The sequence below is a fragment of the Zalophus californianus genome, chromosome 8, assembly GCF_009762305.2.
Source record: "Zalophus californianus isolate mZalCal1 chromosome 8, mZalCal1.pri.v2, whole genome shotgun sequence".
NCBI classification, from domain to species: Eukaryota; Metazoa; Chordata; class Mammalia; order Carnivora; family Otariidae; genus Zalophus; species Zalophus californianus.
In genome coordinates, this window is record NC_045602.1 from 116,049,917 (window position 1) to 116,075,248 (window position 25,332).

Below are 25,332 nucleotides of genomic sequence, written 5' to 3' on the forward strand. Positions count from 1 at the left end.
CAACTTAATGAATGGGAGAAAATATCTGCAAATCATGTATGTGATAAGGAATTAATATCCAAAATATTTAAAGAAATCAGGCAACTTGATAGCAAAAATCCAAACAATCCAATTAAAAAATGGGCAGATCTGAATAGACTTTTTTCCAAAGAATACATACAGATGACCGACAGGTACAGGGAAGGTGATCAACATCACTAATCTCAGGGATATGCAAATCAAAACCACAATGAGATATCACCTCGTATCTATTAGAATGGCTATTATTGACAAACAAACAAACAAAAAACAAGCGTTGGTGAGGATGAAAAGAGGAACCCTCGTGTGTTGTTGGTGACAATGTAAACTGTTGCTGCCACTGTGGAAAATAGTATGAAGGTTCCTCAAAAAATTAAAAATAAAACTATCACATGATCCAGCAATTCTACTTCTGAATATTTATCTGAAGAAAACAAAAACAATAACTCAATAAGACATCTGCACCCCCATGTTCACTGCAGCATTATTTATAAAAGCAAAGATATGGAAACAACTTAAGTGTCTGTGGATGGATGAATAAACAAAGAAAATGTGGTATATACATAGAAAATGGAATATTATTCAGCCATAAATAAGAATCTTGCCATTTAAAACAAACATGGATGGACCCTCAGGGCATTATGCTAAGTGAAATAAGGAAAGACAAATACAGTATGATCTCACTGACATGTGGAATCTTAAAAACAAAACAAAACAAGAACAAAAACACCAAGCTCATAGATACAGGAAACAGACTGGTGGTTGACAGAGATTGGGGGGTGTGAGAGGAGTGGGTGAAATGGGTGAAGGGGGTCAAAAGGTACAAAGTTCCTGTTAGTGTCGCAGGGATATAATGTACAGCATAGTGACTGATTAATAATACTTTATTCCATATTTGTAAATTGCTAAGAGAGTATATCTTAAAAGTTCTCATCACAAGAAAACAAAATTGTAACTATGTACGGTGACAGATGTTAACTGGATTTATTGATGGAATGGTATGTTGTATATCTGAAACTAATATGTTATATGTCACTTAAAATCCTGCACTTAAAATCAGCCTTTCAATCCACTATAGCAGTTTTACTTTGTGAAACTCAGGATAATCACAGAAGAGCAAACACTTTTAAAAAAGAGTAACAAGAAGAAAATAATTAAAGCAAATTACCCATGTGTAATAAATTGGGCACATTCTCCAATATTGTGTCCAATTTCCATTTGAAGTCTTTATCATCTATATTTCCTTTGAAGGCCACAAAGATTGTGGAATCCTCCAAAATACTATCACTTTTTGTGTCATCATCTTCTAGTCCAGAATCAAAATCCATCTCTGAGTCTTCCATTGTTGATGAACACAAGGAAGTATAGATGTCTTCTAAGTTTGGAAGGTCATCCAAAACCATGGTGAATATTATTCCAGTAGCATATGCCAAATGGAGAATAAGAAAACCTTTGAAAAAAGAAGATAGAAAAAGGGCATTACAATGCATAATTATATAATCAACAATGTATAATCCACTGTTCTGTGAAAACTGTAATTTATTTGCCAAGTAATAAGAGGCACACTATAAAAATTAAGAAATTACAGAGAGGATAAACTAATTAAGATATTCTGTAATAATTAACTCTTAAAAATATTTGAAATAGGGTGCCTGGGTGGCTTAGTTGGTTAGGTGTCTGCCTTCGGCTCAAGTCATGATCCCAAAATCCTGGGATCATGTCCCACATGAGGCTCCCTGCTCAACGGGGAGTCTGCTTCTCCCTCTGCCCCCACCCCCTGCTTGTGCTTGCGCTCTCTCTCTCTCTCTCTCTCTCTCAAAAATAAATAAATAAATAAATAATCTTAAAAAAATACCTGATATAAAAATTTACCAGTTTTTAATAAAGTTCCTTTTATTATAATGTTTATGTCTATTATGTCATAGGCTACCATTTGGTAAGCCTATACAATGGGGAGGAGGGAACTAGAGATCACAAAAAAATAAAACAAGTTATATTTTGAGAATTAATTTATATAAGCCTTTGAGCCCAGAGAGCAAGGGGCTCCCCAAGACTCCCCTTATTCCTGTCCCGACAAAAGTTTCAGAGGAGCCAATGTTGTAGAGCCATTCTCTTTCTCTAATCTGAAAAGCACAACTTGACCCAACTAAAAACATCCAGAGGACTACGTAAAATCCTCAAGTCTTAAGGACCCTTTAAAATAACTTTTAAAGGGTTATTAATAGTGATATAACTAAAAATAATAATTCAGGAACAAAACAAACATTTTTAAATACTTTCAGGAAAGGAAAATAAGTGGTTAACACATGTTTATGGAGGGAAAGAACTGTGTCCAGGACAGAACTAAATTACTTTCTAACTTTTAGATCTAGAGAAGTCACATTACCTGCTATTTTCAGTTATGTTGTCTACCAAAGAGTACCTGTACTAAAGATCACACCATGTGGCCATTTTCTCCATTAGCTTTGGGACTGAAGATCACATTCTTAACCCAAAAGTGAGTGAACATTCATTTTTTAGCATCTCTGTTAAGTGAGGATGATATGGAAACATAAGAACACCACACAACTCTTCTAATTTAAAAACATTTCTTACATAAACTATAATTACAACTATGTGTTTTTTAAAGATGGATTTTTTAATGGCAAGAAAATGGCTGAAAAGAAATCCACTAAAATGCAAAGAGTGATTGTGCTAGGTTGGTAAGATCACTGGTAAATTTTCTTTTCCTACTTTCCAAATATGCTAGAAGTCATTGGGGACATGCAAAACTAAATATGCTCTAATAGGTTTTATTACCAGTACAAATGGAAAAAAATGTATCAACTTTTTTTTTTTAAAGATTTTATTTATTTATTTGACAGAGACACAGCAAGAGAGGGGACACAAGCAGGGGGAGTGGGAGAGGGAGAAGCAGGCTTCCCGCCGAGCAGGGAGCCCCATGTGGGGCTCGATCCCAGGACCCTGGGATCATGACCTGAGCCGAAGGCAGACGCTTAACGACTGAGCCACCCAGGCGCCCCAAAATGTATCAACTTTTTAAAAACTGTTTAACTTTCTTCTTTTTCTTTTTTAAATAGTCACTTAAACTTCTTAGGAGCAAACACTTTCCCAAAACCAATTTAAGCTAAAATCTTAGGGGAAAACTCCTGTTTTAAGTAAATATGAAAAAAAAAAAAGCCAAACCCTTTTACATCTGAGCAGAGCACCTTACAGTTTTGCAATTATACCCTTTTCTAGCACTGTGACTATTACAAAGGAATAGTGTGATTTGGGTGGTTAAGAAACAATAGCATTCAGAAAATCCCTTATAAATACCAATGCCTTTAGTCAACTGCCATCTGTACTTTACAGATTTTAAAGAACTTTCGAGGTAAATAAACAAGAATAAAAAAGATTTTAGGGCTTAGAAGCTGCTGCTCATGAGGAAACAGACTGATTGCTGAGACTGAAATACTGGAGCCATACAGTAGCTATTCCACAGTTGGAATGACTAGAAGAAGAGGATTTCAAATTTAAGATATGTTTCCAAAAGAATCTTTAACTGGAAAGAAGGAGACCAACTAAAACCCATGGATTTTGATAGTCTTCCAAAGAGGTCACTGGTCATGCCATGAAGTCTGGCAAATCTGGATTTGGAAAACCATTTAGTGGCAGACACAACAAATCAGCTAATCCAAATTCAGAAACTTAACAGTTTAAAGGCACTATGGGCACAACACAGATGCTTAAAAAACAAAGAAAAGGGGCGCCTGGGTGGCTCAGTCGTTAAGCGTCTGCCTTCGGCTCAGGTCATGATCCCAGGATCCTGGGATTGAGCCCCACATTGGGCTCCCTGCTCCACAGGAAGCCTGCTTCTCCCTCTCCCACTCCCCCTGCTTGTGTTCCTGCTCTCGCGATGTCTCTGTCAAATAAATAAATAAAATCTTTAAAAAACACAAAAAACAAAAAAACAAAGAAAAGTCAGTGTGAAAAAAATTGCTGGCCTCCCCTCCAAAAACTTTTTAAAGAAGCTTCTTCCAGACTACATATTCATTGACATACTGTCCACTTAAAATCTAGTCTTTAACAAAAGATTTATAATCAAAGTAATTAACCAACCTTCAAGTGAAATGCAGTTCAGGGCCCTGCTCTTGGAGACAGACAACAGATTATAGCTGACTAGCTTGAAACTCATTTGCTCACTTATAAGAGAGCCATGTGCTACCTCTTTGGGTTTGTTAAGATTAACCACCAGTGAATTTGCTCACTCACCACATAATAAATTTCCAGATTATCTACTGGTTTCACTTCTAACTGGAGTTCTTTTAATCTTTTATAAAGAACCTAAGAATAAATGTGATATCCAGGAGAAATTTAAAAAGCAAGCATATTATTTATTCTATCTTTCCAAGGCAGAATGAAGTAGATTTCCAAACTAAATCATTTCAGGGTAATATTTCAGGATAGCCAAACAGCTCCAGTGGATAAAGGAAAGCTCTTTTTTTATAGAAGAATGCGAACTTAAATGTAAAAAGTATCATTAGAAAAATCCCAATTTTGTGATCCCTAATAAAGTAATTCAGAAAAGGATCATTAATAAGAACAAAACAACATGTGAAAAATTGACAGAGAACTAACTGGATATTCATTCACATGATGTTAAAGTATCAGGCCAGAGATTTGCTGCTTGGCAAACGGAAACCTAACTTCACAGTGGGAGGCTCTGGCTGTCATCACCCAAACACAATGACCAAACTGCACAGTATTACCTATGAAACATTCCTGCCAAAAATGTTTAAACTGAATCTAACAAGTCTTTGTACAGGAGATAGAGGAATAACTTAAATAACACAATGAGGAAATATTCAGACAAATCTAGAGGGTAGATTTCTAGAGCATAACTGGCTTGGCCTCTTCAGTTAAGTCAGTGGTCATGAAAGAAAAAGGTGGGTGAAACTATTCTATGTTAAAAGAGATTTGAAAGACTTAAAAATCAAATGCAGTGTATGGTCCTTTATTGTCTTGGTTTGAAAAAAAAGATGTAAAGCACATTTTTAGGAGAATTAGGGAATTACTGCTAATTTTTAAAAAAGATTTATTCATTCATTTATTTTATTGAGAGAGAGAGAGAGCAGGGGGAGAGGCAAAAGGAAAGGGAGAGAGAAAGAACCTTAAGCAGACTCTCTGCTGAGCACAGAGCCTAACGCAGGGCTTGATCTCACAACCTGAGATCATGATCTGAGCTGAAATCAAGACTCAGACACTTAACTTACGGAGCCACCCAGGTACCCTGGGGAATTACTGCTAGTTTTGTTAGGTGTGATAATAATGGTGTTATGGACAATATTCTTACTGTTTAAGAGATGCATATTGAAGCACTCGGGTAAAATGTCATGATGCTTATAATTTACTTTAAAATTGAGGGAGGGGTCTTAGGTGGCTCCATTGGTTACGTGTCTGACTTCGGCTCAGATCATGATCTCAGGGTCTGGGATTGAGCCCCATGTCAGGCTCTGTGCTCAGCAGGGAGTCTGCTTGTCCCTCTCCCTCTGCTCCTTTTCCTGCTCTCTCACTCTCTCTTACTTTCTCTCTCAAGTAAGTAAAATCTTTAAAAAAATAAAATTGAGGGAAAAATAGATTAAGCAAATATGGCAAAAGGTTAATAAAGGTTAAACATAGGTGATGGGTATATAGGTGTTCATTATATTTTCGTTTATAGTATAATTTTCTAAAATGTTTGAAATTGTTCATAATAAAAATTAAAAAAAAAAGAAAGAAAGAAAAGAGAAAAGCAAGCATACCAGCAACATAGTACTGCTCCAAGGTAAAACTCCATCAGACATCAGGAAGGCTTAGAAGCTTACTTATGAACATCTTCCAAATCACAGGATTAAAAATAAATAAATATATTTAAACATATATATTTGTAAATGTTTAAATTTATATTACTTGTTAAGTATATAAATTTATATATCCTATATATTATACATATAACCAGCTAATATGCACCAGATTTACATTTAAATCTGAAGAGAAAGGACTGGTGCAGGTAGCTGAATGATGAGAAAAGATTGTCACAGGCCATTCAGATTATCAACCTGGCTGCCATGTGAACAAAAGACAAGACCCTACGATCTACATCAGAAATCACAAACTCACATACAGGGGTCAGGCAGAAAAAAATAAGAGAAGAACACTGGATATTAAATGCATTTGCACATACTGTATGAATGATTTGGGCAACAGAAAACTCACACACCCACCTATATTAAGTAGCCACTACTCTGCTTCAGCTTATTACTTTCTTTTTGGAAGGATGGGAAGGATTGTGCAGGCCCAGCACTAGTAGATGTTCTGAATTTTAAGAAAAGACTAAAATCCATATATTCAGCGAAATCTCCAGGTTTTAAAATAGTTTTACATTTTTGGAAAATACTCTGCAGGCTAAATGAAACATGCTATAGAGGCATAAGGCTCAGCCATCAGTTTTCAATTTCTATGACTCACCTAATTGACTAGTCCAACGCTAGGTCTGGGTGAACTATGCTGGGTTTGGTATAATGCTGGAGGAAACTAGGTATTTAAAAAGCATTTAAATATTATGATGCGGGGCCTGGGTGGCTTAGTAGTTAAGCATCTGCCTTTGGCTCGGGTCATGGTCCCAGGGTCCTGGGATGAGTCCCACACTGGGCTCCCTGCTCAGTGGGAAGCCGGCTTCTCCCTCTCCCGCTCCCCCTGCCTGTGTTCCCTCTCTTGTTGTCTCTCTGTCAGATAAATAAATAAAATCTTTAAAAAAAAAAAAATGTTATGATGTGCCAGGATGCCTGGGTGGCTCCGTCAGTTGTGTCTGACTCTTGATTTTGCCTCAGGTCATGATCTCAGGGTCATGAAATTGAGCCCTGTATCAGGCTCCTTGCTCAGTGTGAAGTCTGCTTGAGAGTCTCTCTCCCTCTCCCTCTGCCCCGCCCACTCGTGCGCGCGCGCGCTCTCTCTCTCTCTCTCTCTCTCTCTCTCTCGCTCTCTCAAATAAATAAATAAATCTTAAAAAAAAAAATTACAATGTGCCTCCTGAGAGGTCTGTGGGCTAAGAGAAAGAAAAAGAGATCAAGCTCTCAACCCCAGAGGAACAGAAGGCATTCAAACTTAAGTGAATTTTGGGCTTCATTAAACATGCTGATGCCTCCCACTAACTGGCTGAAGGACCATTTCCTCTTTGATAAAATGCCAGACGATGAAGGAAAGACTTTTTTATTTGCTGTGTAACTTTGGTACAGAGTCATTCTGTTGTGTGGAATTAAGCTGAGCCTTAACCACTCTTTCATGTAAGATACCACTCACCAAAATGTCTTTAATTTTTATCATTTATCCAGGTCATCTTCTAAGTCCAAACAAGTTGGCATTTTTAGGGCTGGTATTTCAAGGCAGCAGCCAATAAAAATTCTAAAAAAGAATGAAAGAGAGAAAATAAAGTTTCAGCATTATATAGAAATTAGAAACTACAGAAGTGACATCTTTTAACAGAAGTCAAAGCAAATATCACAAGTTATCAAGTCAACTTAGACATCTTCAGAGGCTATTGAGACAGAGTTTTCATTAAGTCTACAAAATATATCTTTTTTTTGAGATTGAACCACTATTCAACAAGCATTTCAAAGAGTATGGAAGCAAAACTCAGGGACATATACCAGCTTAAGAATTATGAAACTGGGACCCTAAGCCTTAGAGCCCTCCTCACTTTACCTCCATTTTTATTGGGGTCAAATTAAAATAAATTGATAGCATCATGCCACACTGTTTTGCAGATACTTGGAGCCAAAACCAAAATACTTTGTATTTAGTAAGACCCACTTGTTCTGGGCGCCTGGGTGGCTCAGTTGGTTAAGTGACTGCCTTCGGCTCAGGTCATGATCCTGGAGTCCCAGGACTGAGTCCCGCATTGGGCTCCCTGCTCAGCAGGGAGTCTGCTTCTCCCTCTGACCCTCTTCCCTCTCATGCTGTCTCTCATTCTCTCTTTCTCAAATAAATAAATAAAATCTTAAAAAAAAAATAAGACCCACTTGTTCTAACATAATTTCAAAATTCATTTTAAACTTTAAGCATGAAGTATAGATTTAGGTTTCTGATTTTATATATAATATCTATACATTTTACTTTTCAAATTTTCAGTTTTTCTAAGTATTCTTTATGGTACACGTAGAAATTTTGCATGGAAAGTGCCTAATTTTGTCATGCTTCAGAAAAAATTCTCACTTAAGATAATATCAGTCTACAACATCTTCAACTTGGCTGTTATGGTTTTTCATTATCGCCAACTATTGATTTTATAATCTCAAAATTTTAGATGGATATATGTACTAGGTATTAATTAGAGAAAAAACTATGCCTTAATTTTTATTTTAAGAAAAAGCCATCTTTTTAAGTCTCCATGGAACATTAACAAAAACTGACCTTAAGAAAGGCCATAAAGAAAATCTCTATAGTGAAGGGGATTAAGAGTACACTTATTTTGATGAGCACTGAGTAATATATGGAATTGCTGAACCATTACACTGTACACCTGAAACAAATATAACACTGTATGTTAACTATACTAGAATTTTAAAAAAACCTTGATAAATCCAAAAAGTAACAGTGGGATAATATTGTGATGAAAATGCACTTAATGAAATTATACACTTAAAATAAAATCAAGAAACGAAGGCCTTTTCAAACCTTAAAAAAACAACAAAACCCTTGGACTTTGTTTAAAAATGAAATCAATATTGCAAAATTTCTAGAAAATGCCAAAATAAGGAAAATATTACATATATTAGAACCTAAAGAATATAGCTGAACCAGTAAAGAAGAAAATTCACAGCCATAAATACCTACATCAGGGAAAAGGAAGAAAAAACAAGAAAGAAAGAAATCTGACTCTACATCTGACTCAGAAAGTCAGGGAAAAACCAGTAAGGTGAACTGAAAGAAATCAAAATGAAGGAATTAACACAGATAAAAGTAGAAATTAGAAAATAGAAAAACAGCAGAATAAATAAATTGAAAAATTGGTACATTGGGGGAAAATAATAAAATAGTTAAACCACTAGCTAATCTAGTAAGTAAAAAGGGACAAGTCCAGATATGTAAGATAAGAAATAAGTAGGGGCGCCTGGGTGGCTCAGTCATTAGGCATCTGCCTTCAGCTCAGGTCATAATCCCGGGGTCCTGTGATCGAGCCTCACATCATCGGGCTCTCTGCTCAGCGGGGAAGCCTGCTTCTCCCTCTCCCACTCCCCCTGCTTGTGTTCCCTCTCTCGCTGTTTCTCTCTGTCAAATAAATAAATAAAATCTTAAAAAAAAAAAAGAAAGAAGAAAGTAGCCACAGAAACAAAGGAAATTAAAAGGACCATAGAGACTATTTTCTTCAAGCTTTTGCTCACATTTATCTATGTAAATATGATAATGCCCCCCAAAAGCACCACACATATTTAATTGAAACATTAACTCTTTAAAGAGCAGATAAGTCTAGTGATCTGAAACTATTCCAGAGCATATAAAAAGAAAGAAAACTTCCTAAATATTTTTATGAAGCAAATATAAGATAAGTATCAAAAGCTGATACAGGGGCGCCTGGGTGGCTCAGTTGGTTAAGTGTCTGCCTTTGGCTCAGGTTGTGATCCCGGGGTCCGGGGATTGAGCCCCACGTCAGGTTCCCTGCTCACAGGGAGCCTGCTTCTCCCTCTCCTTCCTGCTCATGCACCCTCTCTCTCTCAAATAAATAAAATCTTTAAAAAACAAAAAACTGATACAAACTGCATGCAGAAAGCTATAGATCAATCTCTCTTATGTTGATGCAAGATTCTAAATCAAACTTTAAATAGACTACAACAGTACATTAGAAGAAGAATAATGCATCATAATTAAGTGGAGTTTGGTCTAGGAATGCAAGGAAGGATCACTATGAGGAAACTAAGAGAAAAAGGCATATGATCATCTCCACAGATATTAAAAGTCATTTGACAGAATTCAACACTTCTTGATTAAAAAAAAAAAAAATCAAATGGGGCACCTGGGTGGCTCAGTTGGTTGGGCGGCCAACTCTTGATTTCGGCTCAGGTCATGATCTCAGGGTCTTGGGACTGAGCCCTGTGTCTGGGTCCATGCTCAGGAGGGAGTCTGCTAGAGGATTCTTTCTCCCTCTCTCTCTCTGCCCCTTCCCCTAGCTCATATGCAGGCTCTCTCACACCCTCTCTAAAATAAACAAATAAATCTTTTAAAAAAAATCAAATAGGACTATACAAGGACTTCCTTAACATACAAAATATATTTTTTAGCCCTAAAGTCAGCAGCTTGCTCAATGGGGAAAAGTTGGGAAGAAGACAGATATCCATTATGTATTATTAAACACTGTGCCAAAGGTATAAAGTCAGTGAAATGAAAACAAGACTAATAATAGTAAAAAATTGGGAAGAAGAGTGTAAAACTATCACTATTAATAGATAATATTTGTATTTGTATTCTTGAACATCTTAGAAAATTAACCAAGAAAAATAAGAAAATTCAGTAATACTTTAGGCATGGTACAAAATACACAGAAAACAATAGTTTTTATAACATATGCAATTGATCACCAGTAGGTGGGGAAAAATCTAATTTATAACAGCAACAAAAAGATAAAATATTTAGGAATAAACTAAAAAGAAAATGCAGAACTACAAGATGAAATTTTTAAAACACTAATGAAGGATCCAAATATAAAAAAGACTTGAACAAATGGAATGATATACCAAATTTTTAGATAAAAAGACTCCTAAACAGCAATTCTCCCTAATTTAGAATTTCATAATCCCAATAAAAAATGCTGTTATTTTTTAAAATGGACAAGCTGACTTTAAAGTTCATATGGAAACGAGTAAAAAAAAAAAAAAAACCTCTGAAAATAAGAGTAGTGAAAGGAATAAGTCCTACCAGATATCAAAACATAATGCCTCAATAATTAAAACTGTGTAGTACTGGCATATAAAAGAATGGGAAACTAATGGAAGACTAAAATCCCCCAAACTAAACAAAGTGCATATGGAATTTTAGTATCTCATAAAGGTAGAAAAAAATTGATTTTTCACTAAATGGGAGTAGGTAGCCATCTAGGGAAAAAATAAAATTAGAGCTATACCTCATATCAAGAGAACTCCAAATGAACCCAAAACTTCAATGTAACAAATGAAACCATACAAGTATTAGAAGAAAATACAGAAGAAATCTTTATAACCTTGGAGTTGGTAAGGATTTCTAACTATGACTCAAAATCCAAAGACATTTAAAAAACTGATAAATTTGAATAGAAATCAAAGAATTCTGCAAAGCAAAAAACACCATAAGGAAAGCAAAACAAAACCCCCCAAAACAAACAACAAATGACAAAGTAAGAAAAAATATTGGCAATCATATCATTGATGAAAGAGCAAACCTCCCATACATAAACATACTATAGAAAAAAACACAGGTGTTTTTGTGTGTGCATATATGTGTGTGTGCATATATAGATATATAAAATAAAAAGTAATTTGGACAAAGTATTGTGTCCAAAAATGGACACAGAGTATGATAAAAATTCACAGAAAAGGAAATACAAATGAACTTTAAACATATGAAAAAATATTCAACTTCATACATAAGAAAAAAATTTTTCACTCATCAGATTAGCAAAAAATCCAAAAATTTAATAATGCACTCTTTTGGCAAGGTTATGGGAAAACAGACACTCTCATTCATTGCTAGTGGTAGTCTAACATCAGCAATTAGGTATTATCTATCAAAATTATAATTATATATACCATTAACCCAACAATCTCGCTTCTGGTTGGTGATCTGATCCTACAGGGTACACCTGTTCCCACACTAGATGACATATATTACAAGGTTATTCACTAAAGCACTGTTTGCAATAGTAAGATAGGAAATTACCCAAATGTCCATCTGATTAAATTATAGTACATGTAATAAAAAGGAAATGCAGCAAGAATAAGAATGCTCTCTATGCACTGATACAGAATGATCTCCAAGATATACTGTTGAGAGAAGAAAAAACAAGGAGTAAAACATTGACTATAGTACTCTACTTTTGGCGAGAAAAGAGGAGAAAAATATTTTTTATATGTTAGTTTTAAAACAAAAAACTCTAGGGATGCCTGGGTGGCTCAGTCAGTTAAGCATCTGCCTTCGGCTCAGGTCATGATCCGAGGGTCCTGGGATTGAGTCCCACATCGGGCTCCTTGCTCAGCGGGGAGCCTGCTTCTCCCTCTACCCCTCCCCCGCTGCTTGTGCTCTCTCTCTCTCTCTCTGACAAATGAATAAAATCTTTAAAAAAATAAGCTAGAAAAAAATATAAAAAAATAAAAATTGTATCTTCAAGGTAAATTTTTAAAAATCATGTTGTATCAGAAGGCAAGGAAGCACTCAGACCAATGGGGAGCATGTCACAAAGACCTAGGAGCCAGTTTTAAGGGGTTTCTACCAGCAAATCTGAGACAATTTAAGTATTGGAAAGAATAATGACTAAAATTCATTATAATATCATGAATAAATAAGAATCCATAAATACACAGTAATAGCTCAGAGAGTAAAAAAAAAATTGCTCAAGAAGTCACCATTAGGGGTAACTATGACATCAACTCCTTACTCTGAAGACTGATAAAGAAAAAGAATGAAGCAAGCAATTTACTTCTTTTAAGAAGGGTTCATCCTTGGTGGAGAGGGAAAGCTCTCCTTTACATTAGAATGCTAGTTAATAAATGCAGAAGGAAAGAATTTTTAAAATCACCATGTGCAACCTCCAATGAAATAAGTGATTCAGGCAAAGATGATCAAGGGGTGCTAAAAATCATCTGGTGAAAACTGAAAGAGAAGAGTCCCATGGTGCTAAAGGATTATTCCACAGATTACTTCCTAATTGCAAAGGGAAATCAAGTACCTTTACAATGGAAAGATATGACAGTCACCAGCTTAACCTGGTGATCAATTCAGTAACAATTAGAGTGAGACCTTTTATTTATGCCTGAAGTACCAGTCATCATCTACAATGTATTATTACCCAAAATGCTTAACCTAGGTCTAAACACATCTTTAAACCTAATTCTTCCTTTATAGGAAATTCAGGAGAAAGAGCAACAAGAACAATTCCAAGAAGAAGTATTCCATTACATGAAGAACCAATCAGATCTAGAATGTGGGACTAGCTACAACAAAACTGATCTGGTCTCTTCAAAATCCAAAATCGTAAAGGAAGAGATAGGGGGAAGATACAGTTCTCAATTAAAAGACTTCAGAGATAGAACCACCAAATGCAATGCATGAATGTTACTTAGACCTGCTTTGAAGAAAACAGCCATAAAATGTTTTTTAGACAGTGGGAAAAACTGAATGTGAAGTAACAGAAGATATTAGGGCATTTTTAAAAACATTCTTGGGTGTGGGGCGCCTGGGTGGCTCAGCTGGGTTGGTAACGTTATTTGTGATTGTGTAGAAACTAATTTTCAAAATATTCAGCAAAGATAGGTAGCTAAACAGACATGATGCAAATATAGCAAACTATCATCACTGTATTATTCTTTCAAATTTTCTGTATGTTTGAAATTTTTCGTATTAAGAAACTGGGGAGGAGGTGGGCATAAATAAATCCTGGGAGCTGCCTGCGTGGCTCAGTTGGTTAAGCATCTGACTTTGGCTCAGGTCATGATCCCAGGTCCTGGGATCCAGCCCCGCGAGGTCTGGTCTTTCAACCTCAAGTTCAATGTTTCTTCCACCATATACCAAACTCTCTTCTTACTAGGGTGACTCTACCCTACTCATAGTGCACAATTGGCAGAAATATCAGAACCAAGTGATCTACTTTATTTCAGGCCAATACTCACTAATTAGAACTGCCCCAACTACTCGAAAATGACTGAAGTCAGAATATCTGAGATCAAGTGATCTTTCAAATACCTTGAAAGAACTTCAGTAGCTCTCAACTTTGGCTACACATTGTAATTATTTGGGGAACTTTAAAAAATAATGCTCGAGCCATACTAGGTCTGCACTGTGGCCTGAGCTTTGGGCATTTAAACACTAGCCAGGTGATTCTAATATGAGGCGAAAGTTTAGAACCACACCTTTCATACATTATTTAATTTACCTTATATGAGGAAACTGAGTCAGGTGGGGAATGTGGCTTACGAATTTGCTCCAAGAAAGTGATGGAGAAAGCTTTTTCTTCTTTTGCTTATTATAAAATTTGACTGTTTCTTAAATTTGTTTTTTAATACAGACCAAATGGTATGTCAGAAAATCAAATAAAATATGGCTAAATGAATCTAAAAGTGAACTATACCACCCTGTATTCCATCTTGGTTTTTTTCTATGTCCTTGGAGTCCCTTAAACCCTTCTTAGCTTCCATGTTGTCATTTAGAAAATGATGGCCTAACATTTTCCAGATCTAGGGACACTATGATTACTTTAATCCTTGTCTATTTGACTTCAATGTTAATCATACTTCCCTGAGGAACTGGAAATCATTTGGTGCAAGATCTCTAACTCTTCTTCCACGAGTGGCTGCTTTCCATACTATTCTCTCAACCTCCTCCTTTCAAAAAGTAAATCCAAGCTGGAAGTTAGAATGGAGGCTACCTAACAATACCTGGTTCATCTCTATCATTGCCTCCACCCTAATTTTTCATTGGTATTTTCATTGCTATACTTAAGGAAACAATGAGAGTCAAAGTTATTAACAACCCTGGAAATTAGAACTGCACAGCTCAAAGAACTGTTGACCCAGCTGACCCAAGGCAGGAATGGGGCTTGAAATACAACAAAAGAGCTAGGCAGGAAGGTAACAGATTTCTAACCCCCACATGTGGCTCCGCCTCCTCCAACTACCTGCTCTAAAACAGCTTTCTCCAGAGGCACCTGGATGGCACAGTCAGCTGAGCAACTGATTCTTGGTTTCGGCTCAGGTCCTGATCCTCAGGTTCATGAGACTGAGTACCGAGTCTGCTCTGCACTCAGCAAAGAGTCTGCTTGGATTTTCTCCCTCTGTCCCTCCCCGCCCCCTGTGCTCACTCTCTTACTCTCAAATAAATATCTTAAAAATTAAAAAAAAAAAAAAAAACAGCTCTCTCCAGAGCCAGCAATGGCAGAGGTGATATGTACCACCCTACTATGACAGACCCACTTAGAACAGTCAGCACTATTACATGCACATGGCCTCCCCTCTCTACTTCAGGTTCTATAATACACAAAAGTAGTACACGCATCCTGGAATCTGAAGACAGACGCAGGAAGACTTGGGCAAGCAAAAGTCCTAGGAGCCTTACGTTTAGGAACCACAGGTATTTGTAGCTTAGGCTTCAAATTATCAAAAACAAATTCTCTTTTCCAAAGTCAAATTACCCAGGCCACAGAAAGCGATCCCCCTGTCCCCCCTTGGCCCTGTCCCCTCAATCAAGTAGGAGGCACAAAAATGACTGTTAGACACAAAAAGTATTCCAAAACTATGTGCACCAATTAGTCCTTGAGCTTAACATCTGAAAGGACGATTTATAATACCAACAAGTAGGCAGTGAGGTACCTATCTAATCCTGTTTATTTGGTAGATGCTAGACCTATATACCCCTCTCTTTTTTCAAGGAAGAATAACTGAGGGGAGGTGACATTCTACAACATAAGAGAAACTCTGCATTTGTAATTCAGAAAGTGAATATGTAAGGAGGAACAGGTTAAATTTTAGACATCAACTACATTATTCTCAACAAATCTGATAAAACATTGACATGAAAGATCAAAGTCCACAGACAGAAATGAAAAGAAGTAGGTGAGATACAAAAGTGGAAATAAGAGAGGGGGGAAAAGCAAAGGAAAAATCATTTAAAAAGTAAATATGTCAACTCAGATTTCAAATCCTAGAAGTGTAAAGAGCAGAATACTTAATCAGATGTATGGGGATTGCAAATTTGAGAAACTTCCATAATAGAGATGGAAAGGACAAAGTAATGGGAACAATGAGAGAAGATCGATGAGAGAAAAGAGAAGTAAATTTCATCTAATTGTTATCCCTGAAACAAATGAACAGAAACCATAATCAAAGTTTTTTGTTTTTTTTTTTAAGTAGGCGCCATGCCCAACGTGGGGCCTGAATTCACAACCCTGAGATCAAGAGTCGCATGCTCTACCCACTGAGCCAGCCAGGTGCCCCAATAATCAAAGGTTTTTAAAAGGGAAATGAATACTTTCCTGAGTCAAAGAGTGTTCTGCATCTCTAGCTCAAAAAAGCTCACAAAATACCTTAGGCAACTGATGAACCATTGAACACTACATCAGAAACTAATGATGTACTATATGTTGGCTAATTGAATTAAAAAAAACAGGCAAAATTACTGAAAAGATAGTGACAACTAGATTTTTTTCTGGTAAAACTTTTAGATTTCAAGGATAAAGAAAATGCTCCACAATCAACCCACAAAGAAAAAAAGAAGTCATACACAGAGAACCAGAAATCAGGCTGGCCTTAGATTTCTGCTTTGTACAAAAGACCAGAAGACAATGCCAAAATAGTAAAGAATTAGGGGTGGAAAATAATGTAACCTAATTCTGCCCTCTCCCTGACCAAGCTGTCATTCAATGTGAAATTAACATAAAGATACTTTCATCTAGTACTTTTCATAAAAATATTATCTGAATAATAATTAACCAAAAACAAAGACCTTGAGAAGGGATGAAATCAGTTAAACATAGGGCTAAGTCTAAAAAATTGTCATAAATATGATTAGCACCAATGCTATTTTTTTTATATCAGACATTAAACTTATAATTGTCCAGACAGAATTCTGCTACCTCTTACTGCCCTCCATTCTACTTCAAAAGTCTTTCAAATGTTCAGGTACTTAATAGCCTTCAATTCCTTTCTAACCACGGGGTTAAATGTGTTTTTCCTACTCAGCTTTATAGCCTCCATGGGATAAGCTCTGAGCACAAACGAAGAGTGTGAATTCTGGGCCTTTAATACCCAACATCCAGAAAGTGTCTATAAAGGTGCAAGACCAGCCCTACTCGTTATATAGTCATCAGAGGTTGGCTACTTACCATGTCTACTCCCTCATAGCCATTTTGCATGAGGGCTAACGCTAACCCTATCCCTAACTCATAACCCTAACACTACCCTAATCCCCTAATTAAGGAAGGAAATACTATGCTCCTTATCCTTGACATTTAACTATACCAATTACTTGGTATTGTGATCGATTTTTTCTTTCCATATTATTTTTCTATTTATTCAATGCTGCTTATTTATTGAATAAATGGCTTGAATAAATGCTATTTTTTAAAAAAATAGTTATTGAAAAGGAAGATCTATAAGGTATGAAATAAAGATGAACTATTACTAGTCATCACCTTCATCTGAGTACTATGAACAATTCTGTTGTTAATTTAATGGGTTAAATTAAAGGGTAGAGTTTTAGACTAGGTCGAGGTGCATTTGTCTATTCTAGATATCTCATATAATAGAAACCATATAATAACTGGTCTTTTGTGACCAGCTTCTTTCACTTAGCATACTATTTGCAAGGTGGTGTAGCAAGTAACAGTTATTTTTTTTAAATTACCAAACAATACTCTTTACCAAAAAATATCAGATTTATTCATTCATTCATCAGTTGATAGACATTTGGGTTGCTTCCACTTTTCACTATTATGAAAATGCTATGAATATCTGTATACAAGTTTTTTTAAGATTTTATTTATTTGACAGAGAGAGAGCCCAAGCAGGGGGAGCAGCAGGCAGAGGGAGAGGGAGAAGCAGACTCCCCAGTGAGCAGGGAGCCCGATGTGGGGCTTGATTCCAGGACCCTGGGATCATGACCCGGCCAAAAGCTGCTGCTTAAACAATTGAGCCACCCGGGAGCCCCTGCATACAAGTTTCTGTGTGGATGCTTTCATTTCTCTTGGGTTTATATATATATATTTACACCTAGGAGTAAAACTGCTGGGTCGTATGTTCTATGCCTTTTGGGGAATTGCCAAACTTTTTTACAAAGCAGTTACACCATTTTACATTCCCACTAGCAGTGTACAAGGGTTCCAACTTCTCTGCATTCTCACCAACCCTTGTTATTACATATGAAGTGGTGTCTCACTGTGATTTTGATTGACATTTCCCCAGTGCCAAATGGTGTTGAGCATATTTTCATGTCAAATGACTGGCAGAATTTGTTTGGGAGAAATACCTATTCAAATTCTTCGCCCATTTTTAAAAATTGGGTTATTTGACTCTTTATTATTGAGTTATACAAGTTCTTGATATATATTTTTTCCTATCTTATGTTTAACATTTTATCATTCTTTTATTTTTATTTCAGTATAATTAACATACAATGTTATATTAGTTTCAGGTGTACAATACAGTGATTCAGTAATTCTACATATTACTCAGTGCTCATCAAAATAAGTGTATTCTTTTTTTTTTTTTAAGATTCTATCCATTTACTTGAGAGAGAGAATGAGAGAGAGAGAGAGAGAGAGAGAGAGCGAGAGCATGAGACGGGGGAGGGTCAGAGGGAGAAGCAGACTCCTCGCTGAGCAGGGAGCCCGATGCGGGACTCGATCCTGGAACTCCAGGATCATGACCTGAGCCAAAGGCAGCCGCTTAACCAACCGAGCCACCCAGGCACCCCAAAATAAGTGTATTCTTAATCCCCTTCACCTATTTCATCCATCCATCCCCCCCACTCCCACCCCTGTAATTACCAGTTTGTTCTCTATATTTAAGAGTCTGTTTTGTCTCTTTTCTCCTTTGTTCATTTGTTTTGTTTCTTAAATTCCGTATGAGTGAAATCATATAGTATTTGTTTTTCTCTGACTTATTTCACTTAGCACTATACCCTCTAGATCCATCCATATTGTTGCAAATAGCAAGATTTCATTTTTTATGGCTGAGCAATATTCTGTTGTGTATACAGATCACATCTTCTTTATCCATCATCTATTTTTTTTTATAAAAAGATTTATTTGAGAGAGAGAGAGTGTGCACCAGGGGCAGGGGCAACAGGGAGAGGGAATGAGATTCTTAAGAAGACTCTATGTGGAGCACAGAGCCCAACTCGGGGCTCAATCTCATGACTCTGAGATCACCACCTGAGCCGAAACCAAGGGTCAGAGGCTTTAACTGGCAGTGCAAATCAGGTGTCCCTATCCATTCATCTACTGATGGATACCTGGGCTGCTTCCATAATCTGGCTATTGTAAATAATGCTACAATAAACATAGGGGTGCACATATCTTTTAGAATTAATGTTTTCATATTCTTTGGTAAATACCCAGTAGTGGAATTACTGGATCATATGCTAATTCTATTTTTAATTTTTTGGGATGGCTGCACCAGTTTGCATTTCCACCAACAGTGCACGAGGGTTCCTTTTTTTCCACATCCTTGCTGATACTTGTTATTTCTTGTGTTTTTTATTTTAGCCATTCTGACTGGTGAGAGGTGATATCTCATTGTGGTTTTGATTTGCATTTCCCTGATGATGAGTGATGCTGAGCATCTTTTCATGTGTCTGTTGGCCATCTGGATGTCTTCTTTGCAGAAATGTCTGTTCATGTCTTCTGCCCGATTACTTGGGGGTTTTTTGTGTTGTTTTGTTAATTCTTTATATATTTTGGATACTAACCTTTTATCAGATATGTTTCTTGCAATATCTTCTCCTATTCAGTGGCTGTCTTTTTGTTTTGTTAATTGTTTCCTTTGTTGTGCAGAAGCTTTTTTATTTTGATGTAGTCCTAGTAGTTTATTTTTGCTTTTGTTTCCCTTGCCTCGGGAGACATATCTAGAAAAAAATTGCCACAGCTGATGTCAGAGAAATTACTGCCTGTACCCTCTTCTAGGATTTGTATAGTTTCAGGTCTCACATTTAGGTCTTGAATCCATTTTATTTCTGTGTATAGTGAAAGAAAGTGGTCCAGTTTCATTCTTTTGCATATAGCTATCCAGTGTTCCCACCACCATTTGTTGAAGAGACTTTTTCCCATTGCATATTCTTGCCTCCTTTGCTTAGATTGACCATATAATTGTGGGTTTATTTCTGGGCTCTCTATTCTGTTCTATTATTTTATGTGTCACTTTTGTGCCAGTACTACACTGTTTTGATTACTACCGTTTCATAGCGTATCTTGAAATCTAGATTGTGGTAACTCAAGTTTTGTTCTTCTTTTTCAAGACTGCTTTGGCTATTCAGGGTCTTTTGTAGTTCCATATAAGTTTTAGGATTATTTGTTCTAGTTCTGTGAAAAATGTTGGTGTTTTGCTAGGGATGCATCAAATCTGTAGATTGCTTTGGGTAATATGGACATTTTAATATTAGTTGTCTCAATCCATGAGCATGGAATATCTTTCCATTTGTTTGTGTCATCTTCAATTTCTTTCATCAGTGTTTTCTAGTTTTCAGAATATGTCTTTCACTTCCTTGGTTAAGTTTATTCCTAGGTATTTTATTCTTTTTGGGTACAACTGTAAATGGGATTGTTTTCTTAATTTCTCTTTCTGCTACTTCATTATTTGTGTATAAAAATGCAATAGATTTCTGTATATTAATTTTGTATCCTGCAACCTTACTGAACTCATTTATCAGCTCTAGTAATTTTTTGGTGGAGTCTTTAGGGTTGTTTTTGTTTGTCTGTTTTTAAGTAGGCTCCATGCCCACTATGGGGCATGAGTCCCATGCTCTACAGACTGAACAGCTAGGTGCCCCAGGGTTATATATAGTATCAGGACATCTGCAAAGAGTGGAAGTTTTACTTCTTCCTTACCAATTTGGATGCCTTTTATTTCTTTTTCTTGTCTGAATGCTGTGGCTAGGACTTCCAGTACTATGTTGAATAAAAGCGGTGAGAGTAGATATCCTTGCCTTGTTCCTGATCTTAGGGGAAAAGCTCTCAGTTTTACCACTGAGTATGAAGTTAGCTGTGGGTTTTTCATATACGGCCTTTATAATGTTGAGGTATAAATCCTACTTTGTTGGGGGTTTTTATCAAGAATGGATGTTGTACTTTGTCAAATGATTTTTCTGCATCTATTGAAATGATCATATCATTATCCTTTCTCTTGCTGATGTGATGTATTACACTGACTGATTTGCAAATACTGAACCACTCCTGCATCCCAAGAATAAATCCCACTTAATCATGGTGAATGACTTTTTAAATATATTGTTGGATTTGGTTTGTTAATTTTTTTTTGCTAATTTTTTTTAAGTAATCTCTACACCCGAAGTGGGGCTTAAATTTGCAACCCCGAGATTAAGAGTCACATGCTCTTCTGACTGAGCCATTCAGGCACCCCTGCTAATACTTTGCATTTATAGTCATCAGCGATATTGGCCTGTAGTTGTCTTTTTCTGTAGTGTCTTTATCTGGTTTTAGGGTGAGGGTATTGCTTAGACCTTATAGAATGAATCTGGAAGTCTTCCTTCCTTTTACATGTTTTCAAATAGTTTGAGAAGATAGGTATTAACTCTTCTTTAAATGTTTAGTAGAATTTACCTGTGAAGCCACTGGGTCCTAGACTTTTGTTTGTTGGGAGTTTTCCAATTACCGATTTAATTTCATTGCTGGTAATCACTCTGTTCAAATTTCTATTTCTTCCTGATTCAGTTTTGGGGGGTTATATGTTTCTAAGAATTTATCCATTTCTTCTAGGATGTCCAATCTGTTGGCATATAGTTTTTCATAGTATTCTCTTATAATCCTTTGTATTTCTGTGGTGTTAGTTGTTATTTCTCCTCTTTCATCTCTGATTTTGTGTTCTTGCTCTCTCTTTTTTTTGATGAGTCTGGCTAAAGGTTTATTAATTTTGTTGATCTTTTTGAAGAGGCAGCTCCTGGTTTATTAATGTTTTATTGTTTTTTCAGTTCCTATTTCATTTATTTCTATTCTATTCTTTATTATTTACTTTTTTCTACTGGTCTGCAGTTTTATTTGTTCTTTTTCTAGCTGCTTCAGATGTAAGGTTTAGGTTGCTTATTTCAGATTTTTCTTGCTTCTTGCAGCTGGCCTGCATTGTTATAAACTTCCCTCTTAGAACAGTTTTTGCTGCATCCCAAAGATTTTGGACTCTGGCATTTTCATTTTCATTTCTCTCCATGTATTTTTTTATTTCCTCTGATATCTTGGTGGACCCATTCATCGTTCAGTACCATATTATTTAACCTCCACGTATTTGTGTTCTTTCTAGATTTTTTTCTTATGACTGATTTCTAGTTGCATAGCATTGTGGTCAGAAAAGATGCACTGTATGACTTCAACATTTTTTAATTTGTTGAGACTTGTTTTGTGGCCTAACATGTGATCTCTTTTGGATAATGTTCCATGTACACTTGAAAAGAATGTGTATTTGGCTGTTTTAAGATGAAGTATTCTGAATGCATCTGTTTGATCCATCTGGTCCAATGTGTCACTCAAAGTCACTGTTTCCTTGTTGATCTTCTGCTTAGATGATCTATCCACTGATGTAATCTTGTTGGATCGTTCCCTTTATGATTATGTAGTGTCCTTCTTTCCTTCTTTGTCTCTTGTTACACTGAGTTCTTGATATAATTTATATACAAATCCCCTACCAGATATATGATTTGCAAATATTGTCTTCTACTTTGTGGGTTGCTGTTGGTGACTTTTCTTTTTATCTAGTTCTGATTGTTCATTAATGAATTTTGTGTCACATTTCTTTGTGGGGGAGGATAATTTTGTAGTTTGGGACAAACTGGTAAAATATTTGGAAAAAAATTTGTTAAATTCTCATTTCACAATTGTCTTAGCCTGTTTGAGCTGCTATAACTAAATACCACACACTGGGTGGCTTATAAACAACAGAAATTTATTTCTCACAGTTCTCTGGAGGCTGACAAGTTCAAGAAAATTGTGCCAGCATAGTGGGATTCTGGTGAAGACCCTCTCTCAGGTATTGCTTCTTCATTAAGATTCATCTTTTCAGAAATACTTAATGTCATGAAGGATGCCTGGGTGGCTCAGTCAAACATCTGCCTTCGGCTCAGGTCATGATTCCAGGGTCGTGGGATCAAGTCCTGTTCGGGCTCCTTGCTCAGTGGGGAGCATGCTTAAATCTTTTTTTTTAAAGATTTATTTATTTGAGAGAGAGAGAGAGAACGTGCATGAGCGGGGTGGGGGAGGAGGAGAGGCAGAGGGAGAAGCAGACTTCCCGATAAGCAGGGAGCCCGACGTGGGACTCAATCCCAGGACCCTGAGGTCATGACCTGAACTGAAGGCAGACACTTAACTGACTGAGCCAACCCAGGCGCCCCAAGCCTGCTTAAATCTTAAAAAAAATATTTAACGTTATGAGAAATGTTCATGTTTTAAATATGAAAGTATATAAAATTGTATTCATTATTTCATTTTTCTTAATTGTGTATGTTTATTATTTTTTTAAAAGATTTTATTTACTTATTTGTCAGAGAGAGAGAGAGAGAGGGCGCACAAGCAGGGGGGAGTGGCAGGCAGAGGGAGAAGCAGGCTCCGATGTGGGATTTGATCCCAAGACCCTGAGATCATGACCTGAGCCGAAGGCAGACACTTAACCGACTGAGCCACCCAGGTGTCCCTTAATTGTGCATATTTATGCACACATACGGGCAAAGACAAAGGAAACTCAATAATAAGACAAATAATGCAATGAAAAATGGGCAAAAGATGTGAACACTTGACAACAAGCATGTAAAAAGATGCTCAACATTATCAGTCATCAGGAAAAAGCAAATTAAAGCTACAAAGAAATAACACATCTACAATAATGGCTTAAATTAAAAGAATGATAATATCAAATGTTGACAAGAATCTAGAGCAACTGGAACTCTCATACTGGTGGGAACGTAAAAATGTACAATTTGGCAGTTTCTTATAAAGTTAGGCATTTACTTATCACAGGACCCAGCAATCTCCCTCCTAGATAAATGTCCCAAATAAATAAAAACATGTCTATACAAAGACTTCCTATGAAAGTTAATAGAACTTTATCTGTATTAGCCTGAAACTGAAAGTAAACTGCACACAGCCCAAATATCCATCAATTAGTAATGGATAAATTGTAGTATAGCCATACAGTGGAATACTGCCCAACAATAAAAAGGATCAACTACTGTTAGGGTTATCTACCAGTAAAAGGAGGGGATTTTGTCCTCTAGGGGACAGGTGGCGATGTAGAGACATATTTGATTGTTACAATCAAAGGAGGGGAGGGGAGTGCTACTGGAGTCTACTGGACAGAGGTCAGGGATGCTGCTAATATCCTACAACGCACATGGCAGTCTGAAAAACAAATTACCCAGCCCAAAATGTCCATAGAAAAACTCTGAACTACTGATATATGCATCGTGGATGAATCTCAAAAACTTCATGATTATCAAAAGAATCAAAACATTTCTATGACATTTTAGAACAGGCAAAATGAACAGCAATAGAAACCAGATGGGTACTTGCCTGGGACTGGGGTGGAAATTAATTAAACAGGGGCACAAGGTAACTTGGAAATGTTCTATAGCTTGATTGGTAGGATATATACATTTGACAAAATACACAAAATACAAACTATACACTTACAATGAGTGCATTTTATTGCATGTAAATTGTACATAAAAGATTGGTAAAAAAACCAAATTGTTGAAGGTAGGTAAAAGGTACATGGAGGTTCATGATAGTATTCTACTTTTGTATCTGTCTCAATTTCCACAACAAAATGTTTTTTAAAAATAATATATAAACATTAAATGATTCAGGAAGAGGTCTTTTTTTTTTTAAAGATTTTATTTATTTATTTGAGAGAGAGAGAATGAGAGAGAGAGAGCACGAGAGGGAAGAGGGTCAGAGGGAGAAGCAGACTCCCTGCTGAGCAGGGAGCCCAATGCGGGACTTGATCCCGGGACTCCAGGATCATGACCTGAGCCGAAGGCAGTCGCTTAACCAACTGAGCCACCCAGGCGCCCAGGAAGAGGTCTTAACTGAATCTCTCAACAACAACAAAAATACCCAAGATAAAAATCTCACTGCGAGTGTGACCTTAATGTCTCTGTTCTTGAAGTGAGGAGAGGCTGATGTGAAAGACAAAGGAATAAAGAGATACAGTTTGATATAGGGAAGGTAAAGAAAATTTCACAAGCTGTTTTCCCCCCCAGTCCTATCTAGACCTAGCCTGGCACTAAGCCATTCCTTCTTTGGGACAAGTATTCCTAAGATGGCCACCAATTATTCCAGGCTTCTGGTATTCACATCCTTGTGTAATCTCTTCCCCGTAAGTGTGGGCTAGCCTAGTGACTAGC

General features: G+C 36.6%; 1 protein-coding gene across 13 annotated transcripts in view; it reads right to left on the reverse strand.

The window, feature by feature from the left end:
- Positions 1 to 25,332, reverse strand: part of NCOA6 (nuclear receptor coactivator 6) — a 104,185-nt gene that overhangs the window by 58,412 nt on the left and 20,441 nt on the right. For 10 of the 13 annotated variants that reach the window (XM_027620958.2, XM_027620954.2, XM_027620962.2 and 7 more), the window contains 2 exons: positions 7,339 to 7,440; positions 1,187 to 1,468 (listed from right to left, as the gene is read on the reverse strand). In XM_027620958.2, coding sequence (XP_027476759.2) covers positions 1,187 to 1,421 — 235 coding nt within the window. In that variant the 5' untranslated portion in view covers positions 1,422 to 1,468; positions 7,339 to 7,440. Of the gene's footprint in view, positions 1 to 1,186; positions 1,469 to 2,440; positions 2,544 to 5,801; positions 5,875 to 7,338; positions 7,441 to 25,332 lie in introns of all 13 variants that reach the window. The other 3 variants (XM_027620959.2, XM_027620955.2, XM_027620956.2) reach the window with 2 other exon arrangements.